The sequence below is a fragment of the Acipenser ruthenus genome, chromosome 2 (assembly GCF_902713425.1).
Source record: "Acipenser ruthenus chromosome 2, fAciRut3.2 maternal haplotype, whole genome shotgun sequence".
NCBI classification, from domain to species: Eukaryota; Metazoa; Chordata; class Actinopteri; order Acipenseriformes; family Acipenseridae; genus Acipenser; species Acipenser ruthenus.
This window is the reverse complement of record NC_081190.1, coordinates 81866002-81886194: the sequence shown is the minus strand read 5'-3', so window position 1 is coordinate 81886194 and position 20193 is coordinate 81866002. Positions and strand designations below refer to the sequence as shown.

Here is a 20193-nt window from a genome sequence, read left to right as displayed (position 1 = left end):
ATTATTATTATTATTATTATTATTATTATTATTATTATTATTATTATTTACTACTTAAATTTACTTATGAGGCAAACCACTTCAAAAAAATATGAAAAATGGTATAATGGTAATTCTTTTTAATTTGGAGGCTGTATTAGTGCATATATATCTTGCTACATAACTGATTTATTAAAATGTTTGGATATACTGTTACTTGATTGATTACTGTCTTGTTACAACAACAACTTCATTTTATATAGCCCCCTTCACACCAAGGTGTCTCAGGGTGCTGCACAATTTGAAAAAACTGAACAGTTTGTTCCTGATTTTTTTTTTGAAGTACCTAAAAATAATGTTTTGTTTTGTGGCATTTATTTGTCCTGTTCATCCCAACCAGGGATAAAAACCTCTTGCACAAAAATATACAGTGCATGATTCTTGACCTCATTATTACCGTAAAAACCATTGTGTAAGTCGATTTTCGAAGCATTTTTGCAGGGCCACTAAAATGGGAGAGCGACTAATACGCCGGAGCGACGTATGCACCGGTGTATCTAATATTAACTAGTGTATAGTGTTACAATGGGATTACTACAGTCAGGGTTATTATGGTTCACACAAACTTAACTGTCAACATCCCGATTATTTTTTTCAGGATCTAACACAAAACCACTGTTTTAATTAAAAGTTTTAATTTGTTACTCTCAATACCCTAAGTCATTTTGAATGTTAAACGTAAGCTTTCAGACTGAAAACGTCACAGCTATCCTGCCTCACTGTTAGCTGTCAATCTCTATGAATTTCCTTATTCCCACGAAACAGACAAAACTTAAGTACTATTCGCACAGAACTAAAAATCACCAGATTTTCAGTTGACTTCCGAATTTTTACTGACATCAGTGAAATTTAGTCCCGTGCGAATCGTCCATTTCATTTTACCACAGATAATTTTTCCAGTGGTTCTCCACTTGTTTTACAGGGCATCAAGACCGTCTGTAAAATTTCAAATTCAATCATCGTGTGTTTTTGTAGTCCCGTGTGAATCGACCATGTCAGTGTTATGTTTGAATTGATATCAGTATTTCCATGTTATTCGCCTCAATGCTTTTTGGAGAAGAAGAGAGTGATGGATGCTTTCAGCCTTGCATTTGAAAATTTGTTTGGATGTAAACAAACATTTATTCGATGGTGACAAGATACTATTAAAGAAAAAAAGAGAAATTAAGAGACAATTGTCTCGGTCGTAACTTGTGCTGCGAACCTGAAGTGCTTCGATCTTCACTGCACTAGGTAAGTTTTGAAATTTATTTTTAATGACATTTTTTTCTGTAAATCTTGTTTGTTTAGGGAAAAGAAAAAAAATTAGATTTCAAACTTTAGTTAATTGTACATAGAAAAATAAAGCTTATGTTGTTGTTGTTATTATTATTATTATTATTATTATTATTATTATTTTTTATTAATTTGGTTACACCTTTAACCAAGGCCACTCACAGGCTTCGAGTAACAAAATACAATGCATTATACATACACATCATTACAGTTTGTGCGAGTTTTACATCCGGTTCGTTGTTCACAGATCACGTACAAAAGCGCCTCCACTTTTGTACCATCATGTATTTTAAAAGTCTCATCCCCATTGGAACCTACAGTATTAGCAGCAACTACACATAGTTGAGCTGAGAGTGTAGATTTACACTCCGAATGTCAATGAAAAAGCACTCTAAAACGACAACAGGATCTACATTATAGAACGTTAATACCAGTTTCGTGTCAATTTATTTTTATTTTAGACTTAATGACACGCAAGCCTGACAAAGCAGAGTGTGTGAGAAGTACACTCAACTTGGTAGCCACCTAACACCAGCATACAGTAAAATATTCTTGCTCAGTATATTTCTTACTCTACTCTTACAATAATGCAATATGCTCGGATTAATAGCACTTTATAATTTGGGATTTGTCACTGTAAAAGCATATCTTATTTGACAAAATGAATACCATTAAGAAAATAGATTGCACTATGCTGCAGATAAACTATACCAGTCAGCTGAGATCAAACAGCTACTGGAATGTTAGTTTCTATAGTATCTACAAGTAATGCACATATGGCTGAAACCACCTCCTCCAATATACATTAGCTTTTTTTTTGTTGGGTTTACTTTGAAGTCCCATAATAAATACGCATTTAAAACGTAGTTTAATGCTGAAGCAGGGAGGATTTTTTTTTTCTTTTACTTTTTTTTTTTTAGGGCTGTCCCCTTATCATGGGCCTCTGCATTCCTGTTACACAACAGTCCAACTCCCCAGTGAAATGCAATTCCACAACACAGGAATGTAAACGCATTCATCACCAGCATCATGATGTTCACGTAGGCTCTACAGAGCCTGAGAAATGTGCGGCACAGCAATGCACTGTACTTACTAATCTGACCGTTTATGATGCAGATCCCCTAGACAACTGTGAGGGAGGAGAAAAAAACTATTTGTATGATTTTTGTGGCTTTTGTTGGATGAAAAGATTACAATGCAGTTCAGATTTATTCCCCAATGTATTACAATTGTGTCATTTGCATTAGTGCAAAGCATTAATGAACAGTGTCAATAAATCAAAACTGCAGTAATATGAAAATAAACATAAGATTACATCTATACTGCTGTACGAGACAGAAAGAGTGAAACATACGATTACATCTATACTGCTGTACGAGACAAAGAGCAAAACATACGATTACATCTATACTGCTGTACGAGACAGAAAGAGCGAAACATAACAAGATTACATCTATACTCCCGAAAGATAAGCTCATCTTATTGCTTACAGCAGTAATTCAAAGTCACATCAAAAACCAATAATGCAGTCAGTGCTTCAGACAGTGAACAGTTCTGATGATAAAATAAAAGAATGCCGTGCATCCTATAATTTCATTTCATAGGCAAAAAATGAGCAGCCGTTTACTAGTTTTACAATCCTGTTATGTTTGAAGAAAATACGCTTCACCTCCCTGCTAACTACTGTATGCAAAAGCACTCGCAAAACATAACCCGAAAAACTAAAACACACGAACTAGATGAACGGATCAAAAGCTTTTATTAGTAACTGAACATGCTGCAAACTATTCCGTGTGACTGTAGTACACACAGAATACTCTCTGCATCATCCTAAACACTATTATTAAATATTTCATAACTTTGAACAGAATCAGAAGATACTGTAACAGTGGTACCAGATTGGAGTAAGGATTTACAAATAAAAATGAGAGTTAGAGTATAACATTTTTTTTTTTGAGAGCTCTAAACTACAACAAGTACTGTAGGCTACTCTTCAGGTGTTGCGTGTTTTTTAAGGAATGAGAACACTTAAAAGAAATAAGTCGAGTAAAACAAACATTTAATTAAAACCAAGTTTCCTGTATACAGTTAACACAAAAGTACACAACTTGGGGGGAACCAGAAATCCCAAGTACTGAATTTTTGAGGAAGTTATTTAGCACTATACTATAGACAATCACACACAGAAAAACAGCAATGATGTTCTGATCAAACACGCCTGTTTGAAACACAACGTTTTTAAACAGCAAAATGGCCTAATTCTATAGTACTACAGCTCAAACCTACTGCCTCTATATACAATTCAAAATGATCACAAATAGAATCAAGTTGCTCAAATCAATGTTACTGCAACACTGAATTTCAATTGCTTTATACAAACTGCTAGTGCTATTGTAGTATGTGGTCTCTGCAAGCAGTTCTCACAAGGACTGCAGAATCAGTCACAAACAAAACTTGCCTGGGCTCTAAAACTTTTCAAGCAAGAACAGAAATAGCAAAACCAGTGTGTGTCTGACCTGTTCCTTGTCCTTTAAAATCCGAGCAGCAGTGTTCTTCACCCAAAAGCTCCTTTGGCAAGAACCATTTTGCGTGTGTCTGTTTGCTCTCTGAATCAGATCACACTTCTGCTGTTGTATACTTCTCTGCATGGACATGGAGAGGAGAGCCAACATTCCTCCTGTGGAAGGCTCATTTCCTGTCAGGGTGACCCAACCACCTCTACTGGCTGCAGATATGTGTGCAGCATACTGTGACCTTGTGCACTGCTTCCGCATACCAGCCCTGAGTCCCGAGCAGCAGCCCAACAGCTGTTCTTTATCAATCCCATCTATTAAGCAGCCAATCATTCCCGATACTAAACATATCAAAGCAGTCAGATTGTTTACACCCGACCTACCCCAAGGTCAGACAAACTGATACGCAGGAATCAATCAAGGGTACAGTAGACTCATTTTGTAAAGTTTTTTTTGTTATTTGTTTTCTTCCTTTTTACTGAACAAACAAGTGTGGTATGGAATAAAATGCATTTACAGTACACTTTAGCAAAAGTCCAATCTTTTCAAAACTGTGACTGCATAATATTTAAATAGGAGGAAGAGTTTAACAACAAACAGACATTTCTACACTTTATACTTTATTGTAGAGAAGTACGTACTGTCAAATCCAGATCGAGAAAATGATTAATTAGTTGAATTTATCAGCACAATAAAAAGTGTATGGTAATCCATTTTAACCCCACTGCTCACCCTACCTTATTTAGTAAACTCTGTCCTCCAAACCTTTGCCATTGGGGATGGTAAGTTAATTTAATTAACTTAAATTATGAAGGATGAAAGCAAAAAGGTAGCATAATACCTAATTTACAATAAACTGTAAATGTTTAGCAACACTTTACTGTATACAGTACCATTAAATGTATTCTGTTTTAAAACGTGGCCTACAACTTGACACTTACTATTCCCATTTTCTCTTGTTAAAACCTGATCCCAGGAGTCAATTTGGTTAGTCATTGCCTTCAACAAGGGTTGAACTCATTTTACATTCCCAGCCGCGTAACAAAACCATCTTTTCAGCAGTGTCAGCTTCTAAATGCTGAATTATAAAGAGGGTAAATCCATGGTTTTACCCTCTGAGCAATTCTATTCTCAAAAGTTTAACGAGCAAACAATACAAGCAAAATTCTGTAATGTACTGCCAACTAAGATTTCAGAACTCTACTGCTTGTTCCCATCATTCACGTTACACCATAGACTTCTGTTTTCATGGTGTCATTCTGAAAAGGATTAACTTATCTTCAAGATTCAGTATTTGCCAATTCTTGTTACAGTTTACATTATCACTGGAAACATTCTTTACTCGTCCAGAGAGTAGATTCTTAAACCAGCTCATGAAAAAGAAAATGTCATTTAAAAATATATATCTTGTGATTGACATAAATGCTTGACCCTAAAATGATTTATTTTAAATCTCAACAAGCCATTATTATTTTATTTAATTGTCCCAATAAGCCATAGATTCTAGACCATTTGTGTGTTCCTAAAAAACTGCCTAAATTCTGCACCAGAGAAACTACTTCCATGAGTGCGGGAAGGAGTAGTTAATTCACAGTGGCCTCGAGTCCCTCAATAATTGACCAGTATGTCAGTTATGATGGGAAGGGCAAAGACCTACAGTACATGACTTGTAGTAACCAACCTCTGAACTACCATTGTTCATTGTCATTTAGGGCTGCTTGAAATATAACCTGTGACCTAGAGGTAAAATAAATATACTGTACAGTTATCCACTAACAAATCCTTCATGTTTACTACAGGTGAAAACATTTATAGGGGAAAACAAGAAGGCGACATTCTTCCATTTTCATTTGCATGCAGACTTATATTCAGCCGACATACCTGCTTCTTGGCAAAAACATGGATTCTTTGATGAATACTGAACCAGACAGCAGGATATACCAACAGGTACCAATGTCATCAGGGCTGGAATGGAAGGGAAAAATAATGAGAAACACACAAAGAAAATCAGAGAAATAATAATAAAAATAACATCACAAGAGACAGCAGGAAACAGTATGACCATTCACAAACAATGCAGTTCCCAGAGTAGGATGAAGCTGAAAATGGCAAACACAGAGTAGGTTGTGGGAAATATGTGTAATTTTGTCCAGCTCTGAACTCTGTAGCACAAATATTATTGGCTACATGTTCTGTGCTTTTACTACAGCTGTTGAAAACTGCTGGGAGCAATGCAGAAGTTCATTTAGCAGCATTTAAACAAAAACTCTGTGCAATTGTTCTTGGAGGGCTTGTAAGTAACATCTCTTTCTTGAGCTTTGTTAATGAAACCATACTTGAAGATTACATTTCAGATCACTGAAGTACACTTCCAGTTTGTACCACACATTTAAAAAATAAACATTTTGTTCATTTGAAGGATTCAACCCAAGATCAGACAGTCATGTAAAAGGTTAGGCCTAAGAGTTCAGGTTAAGTGTTTAAGAGTTTTGTATCTTTCAGTTCGGAAAAATAGATTTGAATAGAAAAAAAAACAGCAGCATTCGTTGTGGGGTTTTTTTTGTGCAGATGGGAGGGTGGTGAGGAGAGTTTTACCGCCTTTATTACAGACCAATAAACTTATTTTTTCATGTATTAGCAAAAAAAAAAAACATTCACTGGAATTACATAGCTAAATAAACCATTCATTGGAATAAAACACACTATGAATCCAGATATAAAAGCCTGCCCTGGAAAGTTATTACAGCATGTATAGCTCTTTTACAAGAGACACAGGGTTCAGGGAGTGCCCGTTTATATTACAATGGCGTATACCAAGCCAAGGGTAATACAAAGTCCATGAGACATCTATATCCTTTCACTGAATCCTCTGCATCTTGCAGGTCAATTTGTAAGCATTCGTTTTGTGGCTACAGGGAAGCCAGTGTCTCCTCTCATTAAACCCTCTACAGTTAGTTAATGAGATGACCCAGCGTCTTAGCAGTTAATTGTTGCGAGAAATATCTAGCCTGCATTGCACACCCGACTGCAAAATCCACCCCTGCTCGTGCTGTCTTCAATTTTCGTTTTATTACTCCTGTCTGCCCCCAGCTAAAATGAAATATTAATTACAGGTTAGGATGAGAGGATGTATTTGTAGCAGAAAATGGGAGTAGGAAATGCTTATTCAATTCAACTGGGTCAGTCTTTTTCCACCAAGCCTTAGAAATGTTTATCAAATATGCATTGCCGCCAGAACTCCCATGGGAGCCATTTGGTTTAAGCAGAGAACCTAGATAATTTAGTGTAGAATATCAGTGAAGGATGCAAGAATGACTATATGTTTTACAACCCTTTTAAAAGCTGAAGCTACACTTTTTCAGTTCAGTAATTTTCCTCCAAAAGTATCTTATCTTCTAACTGGTATACAACTTGTGTGTGCAGACTGTTAACTATAATACAGTAAGTACCTCAATAATATTTTATTAATGTGGCTATTTACATATATGTATTCAATAAGGGCAGGGTAAATAAATAATATGTCCGACTACTTAAAATTCAATATTTACAGAAATTATTCACATTTTATGGGTGGACAGTTATGCAAAACATAACATTAAATCAACTAATGCAGATCACATTAGGTCTCAAATTGAATAGGGTTAAATGTGGCAATTTAAATCAATGTAAATATAAATCTTGTTGCACACTACATACTGTAAATGGTAATAGATTATTCAAATTTACAGAATCTTTACTGGTCTGCATTTTGACATGAATATTCATGTGATACAAGCTTCAAAGTTCTTTATTGTAACTGCATTGCAAGGTCAGAAGCTGGCTGTAGAGCTACAGCTGTGCTTGGAAATGCTCTTCACAGAAAGATAGATAAACAGACAAAAGGCCCTGTTTTGCTGCAGTGCAGAGCTGGCAGGAGACCAGCGCAACGTTACCAAGTGATTGGCTCCGACAACTTATAGCACACCTTTGGGGACCGAGAAAAAGCGAGAGCGCCGACCTGCTGTGTGACCAGTGTGAATTATTAAAATGCTGGAGAGTGGCTGCCAGAAAATGTGTTGAGGTATCAGATAAGCAAAAAGCAGCACTACAAAGTGCTCTACTTCCACAGACCTACTTTCTGTGAAGTTTCCACTAGTTGGTTTACTTATTGAACGTGACCTCTTTTTGGCAAAAGTCCCCCAATAGAAAACAGTGCATACAGCTGTAAAAAATAATCTAGCTTGGTTTGCTTATGCATACCAATATATACAAAACAAAAATGTATTAGTATAAAGTCTATATATGACAAATACATATTATTAATATGACTGAACGGTGAAAAGAAAACACAGTAAAATGATCCAGCCTTAAAAAGAACCCTCCTTAATGCCCTATGCCAGTACAGAACTAGACGCATGGGGTCCCCCTAGGCTTTCTCAAGGGAAATTAGAATAAAGTAATCTTTTGCCGACATTTATAAAATGAAAAGATTGTTCTTCTCACCACTGCAGGCAATTTCACATTATTGATTATTTTTCAATTATTAGAGACATTGCTTTTTAAAAGGACAGAGTTGTGTGGCAGCAGTCTGGGTTGAAGTCAGGGCTAAAAGGACTATCTGCAAAATGTCGAACTCGGTACATTCCTACCGTAGTGCATCTGCTTTACAATCCCTAGTTTCACTTACTGCCCCAGTGTTCTGAAAGCTTTAGGCTTCCTCTTTTTCCACATTTATTTTTACATGGAACAAATCTATGTAATAATGAAACTACTCTTCAAGCATATAATGCCATTGAGGCTGCAGCAACATTTCTTTAATGAAAGCAATGTGTTAATCTTTCTAATTAAAATGAATGTGAACACCCACTATTTCCCAAAAGCCAGGGTTCCTTCTTATCATTTTTGAACACTACAATGAAGTACAGGTAGTTGAATTCTACAGGACAAGTTTAGCATAAAAAAACGTTAACAGCACAAAAAATAAATAAATAAATAATTTTGTGTGAAGTGCACAGTTCATTGTCTGCAGTGTTAATTTTAGTGGTGGTGAAGAAAGGACAAAGGAAAGAGCACATGTGGTGGGGGTAAAAGCAATGATAAGATACTACTTTCCTAAAAAAAAAAAAAAAAATATATATATATATATATATATATATATATATATATATATATATATATATATATATATATATATATATATATAAATACATCTGAATGTTACTGTAACTCCAGTAGTGAGGAGCACTTCAGAAATGTTATTCTGGAGGTGTTTAAGTCTTAAAATTGATTTTCTAAAATGGTCTCTGCAGTGAGGCATTTGAGTTCTGAACTACTGAACCTTGTATGCAAATTAGATGCAATATGAATTCACTTAAATAGTCATTTCTTAAACATTTGTTAAGCATCATGTATTCCATTTCTATTCCCAATACAAAAATTGGGTTTCAAAACCATGATGTATGATAGAGAGCACTAAGCAAAATGTCCCTGGGCCCAAAGATGGGGGATTAATAAAAAATACACAAATTCTTTAGCTGACTGCTCTACAATATTTAGCATCTTATTATCTTAAAATGTGAAAAGGATATTCCGGTCATCAAATATTGCAGTGGACAAAAAAAAAAAAAAAAAAAAAATGTAATTTCAAACAATTTATATTAGTATGTATCGTTATTTCACAATTTTACACTATGACTGATCATTTTATCCATAAGCATCTTTACTAAAGTAAACAAAAAAAACAAAACAAAGCAAAACAAAAAAAAAATCCAGGCTAGAAAAGACTTTTAAATCTCTACCGAAACAGGAGAAAAAAACAAACTGCTGCCGGTCCAGAAGGGATACACTGTGCTCTGGATAAAGCCCTCTGTTCACCTTGAGTAACCCATGTACAGTACTTGTCTGTGTCGAAAGCAAAGTGTTTGGGTGGCGTTAGCAAAATCATGACCAAATGCATTGACTAAAAATGTGGGTGATGTCAGGTTCTCTATGTTTTTTGTTGTGCTTTCGAGACAAATTCTGTGCTTGCGGAAAGTAATGGACAGACTGGTGCCTTTAATTCAAGGCAACATAAGAAAGCCAAGGTAAATGGCTATTTTTTTGTTGGGAGCTAGACAAGAGTGTGTTTCAGGCAATACAGATATACCATTTTACGCCAATATATGTATTGATATTAGATCGGCCACGGTGTAGCTCGGAGGTGGCTGCATGGTGAGCTTGCAGTGTGTAAAGGAAGCGGTTGGCTGACAGCACACGCTTCGGAGGAAAGCGTGTGTTCGTCTTCGCCCCTCCCGAGTCAGCGGGGGGTGGTAGCAGTGAGCTGAGCCTAAAAATAATTAGCTATTATTGGCTATATGATTTAAATTGGTTTAAAAAAATATTTACATAAAACTCCCCTTAAAAAAAAACAAAAAAAAAAAAAACAACATTTTAAAAAAGTTGTTTCCTCACAATAATAAATACTGGTTTGTTACAGTTATTATTTCTACTTCACATATAACTAAAGGTAAAGGGGATTTGATACACTTCTTAGTTATGAGAACTGTGTTCAGTTGCCTCGATGTTTAGAAAAAAGCGTATGGCAGAAAATTGTTTTGTTGCACTTTTTTCAAATTTAAACATTTTCATTTTACTCTCCAACCTGCCACATTTGATATAAAAATATGTATATATGGAATCGTTTTTTAATCAGGAAACAGTACAGGAAATCAGAATGATGTATGTGCCTGGTTGTGACTACAGAATATTTTTTGGGGGGATAGGGTTGAACTGCTAAGTGTCTTCTTTCAATCAGACCAGAAAGGTGTCTCATGTGAGCACTGGCAGACTTGATTGTCATTGGTACATCTCTAGTTCAAAAGATGAGAGGCCGGAGGTTTTATACACAACTGAAGTGAATTTTACACAAAGGGATCAAACATACTGTGTATCCATTGGAAATGTAAAACATTCATTTTCTAAAGGAGACTAGTGTTGTAAAAGTAAAAAGGACATGACATAATCAATAGTCAAAGGAGCCTGCTCAGATTATTAGATCAGTTTTGTCAATCCTGTTCAATCCTTTTATCTACTGGACTTTTGTTACAATGGTACTTCAACTTAATTTGTCTACCCCAATGTATTTTGCAACACAGTATTTGTTTTATGTAGACTATACTTTAAAGACAATTTTAATGCGATACTATTTTTTACTGTTGATATAGTACAGGTTCCTTTTGAGTACAGATGAGATAAGACGGCAACTACTATACTGTATGTTTAGAAAACGTTTGCTATCTTGTGAAATTCACAGTGCAATATTTTAGTTAAAATCACTAAAATATGCTAAAATCACTGAAATATGTTAAAAGCAAGTGTGTTCAATTTTTCTACAAAGAATATTTGGGAACATACTTTCTCCTCATATGTAAATATTGTCCCGTTCATTTGTTTGAGGAACTGCTACCTGCTTAACATTTTTGTTACTCAGTAAAAGGATCAATACGTGGAGCGTGCATCACACTAATTTAAAATCTTTTTTCATTGGAACTGAAAGTGTAGGAGGGAAATGCATAGTTGCATAGGGTTTTATAGCCAAATATATCTACTACAGTGACTACAACGGAAATTAATATTTAATTCATATTATAGAAAAAAGTGATTAATTCTCTCACTATGATTTATTGTTTTCAAATAATCTTTGAAAGACATAGGCCCCACTCTTTTTTTCAAGAGAAAGTCATGGACATTTAAAAAAGCTTAAATTAATGGGAAAAGGACACGCTGCTCTCTTCCATAATTATAAAGGAGGCATTGTGTCAGGAATGCATTGAATGTAGAAACTGGAGTCAATACTGTAATAAATTAAAATAAAACAAAATGGTATTTGCAATAATAAATTTAACACAGATCAGTGCCCTGCAACTTTGAAATACCTAGGAGGTCATTAACTTGAGTCATACAGTATCGTAGTAAAGTGAGGTAGAGTACTATTTACTGTCTACTTTCACATCTTAAAAAAAATGTTTACAGTGGATTATAATAGATGACAATCTGAAAATTACAAATTAGTGGAAATTAATTACTGACTTAAGTTCATGTTGTAAAATAGCTTAATTAAATTCACTGAGAAAGAAAGGAGGAAAATTAAAAGGAAAACAATTTCATTGTACACGCACGTATTTAGATAGTCGATAATATCGAAGTCTTCCAAAACATAGAAAACTACAATAACACAAATGTAACATGAAGCATACATTATAGATGTTAACAGATATTTACATAAGAAAAGCAATAGCTTACTTTAACTTTGTATCTTAGGTCTTGTTATATTGTTTTACTATTCCATGCCATCATCAGCAACCTCAAAACTGAAATACTGGTATTTATATACTGTACTTCACTGAGCAGACTAGCTAATCTGGAAGTAATGTAATCTTCTCTAATGCACGGCACATCTAAAAGTATTCAGTGGCATGCTGAATGTTGCATTATTTTGAGATAATACCGAAAGTTCACATTTTAAATACATTAATAACAGTGTAAGTAATCGCATGAAAAAAAAAATGCAAAGAAACACAATACGCATGTGCGCATCTCACAATAATCCCAATAGTGCTTAATGCAGCATGTAAATAGTGTTTGGTACCTTGTGAGCACAGATGATCGATAGATAAATATATCAAATTATTTAAGTCGAATTTCCTGTTTATTATGTTTGTTTGCTTTTAGGTGTGCATCCCTTTCAAAAAAGACAATCCTGTTTTGTTTTACTTTTTGAAAACAGGATATAGACAATCCCGTCTTTTATGTTGACCTAAGGTGTCAGCAGAAATGCCAGAGGAGTTTCCTGGGTCTGCAGAGTCTCTCCAAAACTAAGCAAAAGGCAAAGTGACAGATTAAATCATAAATGAATAGTGGCACCCCTGCCTTTAATTCCAGATTCACCTGCACTTGCCAGAGCATAATCTGATGTGCATTAAGCGGTTGGTAGCAGTGTTGTCAGTTGTTTTCAAAAGCTACACTTGACATGATGAATCCTGTCACACTGGCACTTTAACTCAAAAATCAAGGAGCACTATGCAGCACTAGTACAAAACCAGCTATCTTGTAGAAGTCAACCTACATATTATCATCATCCCAAAAGACTAGATGGTGCCCAGTTATAATACCTGAAAGTGAAATATAATGTCAGATACACTTACTAGTATAGCACTTCGTTTGCTTCATGTCTTTCATATCTTACAGTTTCACACATTAACCTGCAGAAATAGAAGGGGGAAAAAACAACATGTTTAATGATATTTCTCTGATATATGTGCAATGTTAAATTGCAACCAGTATCTATAGCCTGTGAATTCCTTACAAAACCAATATTCAGGTGTTTTTTTATTCTTATTATTATAATTCTTTTTTTTTGTATCTTCATATGCAGAAGCAAAGTAGTACAGTATATGGTAGATAATGTACAAGGAATGGCAAAGTAAATTTATCAAAGGTTACAAATACATTTTATATAAAAAAATAAATAAACTGAAACCTTCAATTATACCAAGGCGACTGAATATTTGTGACTGCTTATTCATATATTATTCATATTGTATGGGGGGGGGGGGGGGGGGGTTATAGACTGGAGAGCAGACTAGACAATGTATTGACCCTTTATATTTAATTATTTGACTCTAGAACCTTAACTTCCTTAATATAATATGATCGACAAAGAGAAGGAAATGTGATTCCTTTTATTGGACTAACTAAACAATAATTAATCACAAGCTTTCAAGAACTCAAAGTTCTCTTCTTCAGGTGAACAGTAGGAAAGAGATTGGTGGTTTAATATGATCGATATTATATGAATTTCAGTTAAAGATATTGATGATGGAATAGTAAATTGGGTCAGGAGAGTAAACCATGTCTTAAGATGAAAGCAAGAGAAGATGCACTCCCAGCCCTTCAGTGGTGTTTTGTACTGGGTTGCTTTTGTTTCATCGGCAATGAGAACTGCTATTTCGTCATTTTCAGCCTCTCGGAGACTTTCTTGTGCACTCTGTACAGTCAAAGAATTATGTAAGGGCACAAGGGGGTCAAACCCTTTGACATACTATAGTCTCAGGATAGAAGAAAATGCATGACACCACAATACAGAATGATATAAGAAATAAAATAGCATTCCATTCAATTCCAGGCCTTTACCAAAAAGAATGGGAACTTCAGCCAGCGACCTACTGTCCTGTCACATGACTGACTGCAGACTCTGATCAGTCACTGTTCTTTGCCATGTTTCGTTTGGCAGTTTGATAAGCAATAAATAAGCAGTCCTGCTGTTGATGAAACTTAAAAGCTTCTGTTTATAACTCTGTGACCCTAGGACAAACATTTTTCAATCCAGAGGGCTGAAGGAGTTCATCTTTTGCAACTCCCATTCCATACTAAGTAAATCAACTTGACAAAAAACAGCAAGTTAATCAGCACTTGGGGGTTACTTAAACTATTACAGGATTGTTTTTACAGCTACTGCACTGCAAAATATTTAACCTTTGGATAACCTTATGTCACACAGAAGTTTTTCCTTCTATGGAGCTGTATTGAAATGATAATTTTACAATATACATTCCATGCTTAATGCGTGTCTGGGATCTTGATTACTTGATTCATTTTTTGCCAACCAAAAATGGCATACTATTGCATAAAGTGATTAGCTAGCATACATAGGAAATTGTGTTTGGTTTAAAATGTTAACATTGAAGTATAAGGAGCTTACTCTTACCTTAACTGATGTTCTCTTAGGTTAGACAAGGCTTCCATTCCATGTAGGTACGAATACACTATTTCCAAATCCTAAAAAATAAATCAAAAATCCAAGGTTTTAGGAATATGAAACTGCAACATTCACAAACATTTGTACTGGGGCTCACTAGACCTCTAAAACCTAATTAATATTGTGTTTCTGGAAGGACTTCAAAAAAATGTGGGGTTTTACTTTTTTTGTTGGGGGAGGTGGGAGCAATTAAACATGTAACAATCAGTATTAAAAAAATAAAATATAGTTATTGTGAATTTATCAATTTGAAGTTTAAAGTGTTCACTAGTTGCTTTATTGAGGACTGTTCTTTAAAAGCATCTAAAATAATGCTTTGCTAAAATAAAGTGTTTGTAGACTCCATCTACAGTATGGGCATTTGTTCAAATCCAACATAACATAGAGAGCTGACTGGAACAAACTTCCTGTAAGGTACAAAAATTCCCGATTAATTTTAGTCCATTGCAAATGTGTACCACAACTACATCATTATGTTGTCAGGAATAGGAGTATGAAAGGACCATGGCATGTTTTGTTAAGAAAACAGAGTCTAGTGTCCAGATGTGGAAGACAAGTGGAGATCTGTTTTGAAAACAGAGGTCTTTTCATTTGATTTTCCCATTTCATTTGAAATGTCTGCCAAAAGACACATGTGACAACCTCCTGGCCGAGTACAAGGCAATCGTTCGAAACCTACTGTACACATTTAACACCAAACACTTTAGTATTCTTAAAAAAAGAATGAAGAAATAATACAACAGTGCTGATGTCAGTGACTATAGGAACACTCAAATGTTTCCAGTAAAACATTTGTCACAACACTACAGTACACTACCTCCTACTGTTAACCGCTGAATGCTCGTGTCCTAACTCTGTATTGATATATTGGAAGTACTCTATCAATTTACAAATACTTGAATATTACAATACACACAGCCAGAAATCAAAAACTTAAATCACAGACCCAACTGGCAAAACAAGAAAAAACTCACTGCTTCCCAGGTTCAAAGTGCAGCCATATTAAACACATACATGTGGTACAGTACTGTACATGTGACCTACTGTAACACTAAATACTTCTCTAAAACCCAGAGGTAGCGTACAGTACTGCAGCAAACATTAGCAATTCTACTACTATGCTCTTTCTATATGGTGTCCAAAGTTGGCCCTTCCACTCCTCGTCTTTGTTCCAACCCTGTTCCAAATTGTTTAATGAAAAACCTCCACCAGACCCTGGAACAGTTAATTATAGCACTGTACATGTTAATCCTGGAGCTGAATGGATGAATGGCCCTCCAGGACTGTGTCAATTGCATTCCAGTCTCTATCTCCCCCTGGCTTTCAAATGTTGAACACACTACTAATAAAACCTGGGACACAACAGAACTGCACAGAATACTTTAGAAAAATCCCTTTCTGACAAGCCATAACCTTTATTCAGAGACACATTAAAGAAAATACATTTTCTTTTTAAATACAGGTATCAGCAAAATTGTGGTTACATTAAGAGTACTTACCCACACCACTGTACAGAGGGTATGACAACTGTACTGTGCTGATTAAATAATTGTCTTGTATGGAAATAAGTTATAAAATAAATCAGAGGCTAACTAAAGAAAGGGAGCAGTTGACTTGCCTGCTGTGTTGAGTGGAGTTATTCCAAGAATTTCTCTTAAAAAAAGTTCTGCTATTTTGAAAGAGTTAAACTTGATTTAATAGGCTATACTGTACACAAGCCTTTTTTTTTTACAAGACTAAGCTACTAAACTGCCTCTGAATGTCATTTGATAAGTATTTGTTTCATTAGCACTGATAACTAATTGAGTCTTCTTCCTACAGTAAACAGTCAAGATTCAGTTAATTAGTACTTTGTTTTGATTAATAAATTACACAAACTTGACAGGTCGGCTTGCAATATTCGAAGTGCAAACAGAGCATCAATTACTAGCAATGACACTGCATGCAAGGACCTTTCAAAGCTGACTGAGTACACACAGGGCCCCATTAAATTAATTGTGCTGACACAGTAGAAATATTGTTTTTCATAACTTGGGAACAGAAAGAGGCCTATTTCAAATGTAAAGCAGTGGTTTTAAAATGACTGCATTTGAGATAAATGTATGGGGCATAAACAATGTATAGAAAAACATGTTGATATTTGAGGTGTGTTGTAGTTCAACAATGACACTACTATTAAAAGCCCCTTAACCTACTGTACCAGGGATATTTTTGACAGCAGGGTTAGTGTGTTTTACCAGGTAAAGTAAAAGCACTGAACTACTATGTTTTAATACACTGCAGCGATTATGCCGAAGAGCAAGAATCTACAAGCAAAATGTTCTAAACGGCATCCAGATTACCATCTTATTCAGAATATGTTGGCATAATGCAAACCAAAAAGATACTCAATTTAAAATACTTTTTACATTCTTTGTTATTATTATTATTATTATTTTTATTATTATTATTATTATTATTATTATTATTATTATTATTATTATTATTATTATTATTATTATTATTAATTTACTTAGCAGATGCCTTTATCCAAGGCGACTTACAGAGACTAGGGTGTGTGAACTAAGCATCAGCTGCAAAGTTACTTACAACGACGTCTCACCCGAAAGACTGAGCACAAGGAGGTTAAGTGACTTGCTCAGGGTCACACAATGAGTCAGTGGCTGAGCCAGGATTTGAACCACTGGACCACACCGCCTCCTGTGTTATTCACCGTTTTATAATATTATGTATTAAGCTTGTACATAAACATTGAGACTAAAATATTACAGAACATTAGTTTAATTTGCAAATAAATGTTTCTTTTAAAAAGACCACTAGATGGCAGACTGAACCTACCACATCTATCAAGTCTGGTAAACAATAGCTGCAGTATCTACACCATCCCTCTAATCTCTTCTTAAACCGCAGCTACTGAAACCCTATTGAGTTACACACGACAGAATACAAAAGACAAAGACATACAGTATAGTCTTCCCCTCCCCCACTTCTTCAGAAAGATAAGTACATTTCAGTACCCTCTGAGTTGCAATACCTTTGTGGAAACTTGGGAGTTATATTAGAATAGAGAATTCAACTTGTATCAGAATTTTTTTTTTTTTTTCTGTGCTGGAAATCAAATGAGTATTTCAATTTCACTTCACATTCACCCAGACAAAGACATCTTTCCATCATGGTCTCTCGTTAAATGAAGCCCTTTAAAAGAGGATTTTAACCAATCGTTGTCACTCTTCCGTACTCAAAAGACATAATTGACACAATTACCCATCCTTTGAGAAAAACACTATGCATCACTAAAAAGAAATGTTAATTTTGTACAATGAATGACAGGAAAATATAGGAGACTGCAGACAAACTATACTGTAGGTCTATGGTTTGTGTTCATTTAAAAAAGGTATAGTTTTTTATTATTATTTTGGAGGTTTCTTGATTTTTACAATTTCATAGTAAAAAAAAAAAAGGTAAAAACACTGCCTGTTCTTTCATAATTTTACTGTGCAGCCTTCTCATAGTTCACACATATTCAATAAATAAATACAGTGTAAATAAATACATTGGTGGGAAGTGGTATTTGAAATAAACAGAAACATTCTGTTGCATAAATTAGAAAACGGTGTACTGGGTAAGAACAGGGCCAGGCTACTGTACCAGCTTAACCGCCTACAGTTAAGGCCATAAGCTTTACATAGCCTACAATTTTAGGATATATATATGATATCGCAAAAATATACCAAAAGCTAGTTTTTCCATCTGTCCGTTTTCCGTTAAGTATATGGAAAACTACAGAGGTATGTAATTCAATATTCCGCAGTTTTTATTAGACTTTATGAAGCAAAATGTGTTACAGCTATGGAGATATCATGGAGTAAAGTAATAAATGTCATTCTTATCTTGTACTGTATATTTACTTACACAGGTTCCAACACAAAAAAGGCTAAACCCAAGATAATTTTTAAACACTATCTCGATACAGGATCTTTCTGAAACTAACTTACTGTACTGTAGCTTAAACCTGTTATGTCTGGATGAAGCTAGAAAATGGATGGACTGCCAAACAAATGCTCACACATCTTAAGTATTTATTTAAAGTTGAAATTATATTGGTGTGGTTTTAAATAAATAGGAGACCAATAACATATTGGGGGGGGGGGGGGGGGGGGAATAAAAACATAAATAAAATTCCCTTAAAATGTGTCTTACTGTATTTGTTTAATAAGGGATCCAACTGTACTATAGATGGAAAGTTCCTGCCATAAAGTAACCAGATTAGACTAGGAGGAAAGCCGTGTACAGTGGAATTGTTGGTTTTGATCAACTACCGTTTTGCGCTTCCTTTCACTTAACACAGCCTTATTTTTGTATCAAGCAGAAAATGAAAGAATATAGTTTATAACAATTTCAAAATTATTTTTTCTTATTTTTTTAACACACATTTTGCTTTATAATTTCAAATATTTTGCACAATAGTCCTTAGCGTAACAGAAAATTACAGGTATATAATATCAGAGTGAATTAAAGCATTTTTATACTGAAAAGATAAGAGGGTGTACATTTTGACCTTCGAAGGTTCGAACCTTCGATGGTACTAATTTGCATAATTTACTGGTGACATCACCATAGCTACTTGTTTATTTGATTGAAAATCCTATTATTTTACAGGTAATCCATATCAATTGTTTTTATAATTTAAATAAAAATACGCGTTTATTTACACGTAATTAATGCTGCTTAAGATATATACAGTAAGCTTGCATTGCAGCAGCACCAAATCACTACACTGACAGAAAGCTTATGCTGTCTACTTTTAATTTATTACACAAACATGAATCAAAAATCAACAAGAACTCATCAACTGAGTTTGAAAAAGTGTAAAAAAATAAAACTCTGTGCCACAGACCCGCTGGAACGGCTGTTTTGATAGAGGCAGAATCAACAGATGCCTACTTTACCCACCCTTTAAACCTTCCAAGTTTCGTCGGGCGGCATTCACGCAGTGTGTGTGTGTTTTTTTTTTGTTCTTCTGTTAACAGTCGTTATATATAGCAACTCTATATGGCGCCGCTGCTGTGTATGAAGCAGGGTATAAAACTACCTTTGAATTCCTGGCTAGCGAACGAACCTTCAAACACAGCAGTAGCAAACTTATAAGACCAGACTAACATTAGACTGGACTAAAGAGAGAACTTAAAACAGAGCAAAAATTAACTGTACTTTATATTTTCATTTCAACGAACACATGACGCACAGTCAACCAGAATCACCGTAAAAACAAAATTAACAGATTCTCCCCTCCAGGAGGAACGGAAAGAGCGGGCATGGACTGAATCAGCCTATCGGTCACTTGCTTTGTTAACAAGCATGCGCTAAGACAGGAGCTGCCGAATCACTCTCATAATTGCTGTATGGAAAGCCATCTGCGTCAAAAACGCGTGCTGTTAGTATACGTTTCAAATAAATTACTACGTGTAGTACTGCGATACACTACGCGTTCTATTTAGTTAACTACACGTACTATTTTCACTACACGTACAAATCTGCGCCCATCAGTTGTTTAGAAATGAAATAAGAGCCAATGAGTTTGAAGAAAAGAAT

The 20193-nt window shown here is 34.9% G+C and overlaps 1 protein-coding gene across 12 annotated transcripts in view; it reads right to left on the bottom strand.

Annotated features, from left to right (window-relative positions):
* The window catches only part of LOC117408609 (rap guanine nucleotide exchange factor 2-like), a 133136-nt gene that overhangs the window by 66506 nt on the left and 46437 nt on the right, over positions 1 to 20193 (bottom strand). For 11 of the 12 annotated variants that reach the window (XM_034013744.3, XM_034013745.3, XM_034013750.3 and 8 more), the window contains exons 2-4: positions 14551 to 14621; positions 12989 to 13045; positions 5709 to 5792 (exon numbers count right to left, since the gene is read on the bottom strand). In XM_034013744.3, the coding sequence (XP_033869635.3) occupies positions 5709 to 5792; positions 12989 to 13045; positions 14551 to 14621 (212 nt within the window). Of the gene's footprint in view, positions 1 to 3830; positions 3956 to 5708; positions 5793 to 12988; positions 13046 to 14550; positions 14622 to 20193 lie in introns of those variants that run through there. The other variant, XM_034013755.3, reaches the window with a different exon arrangement.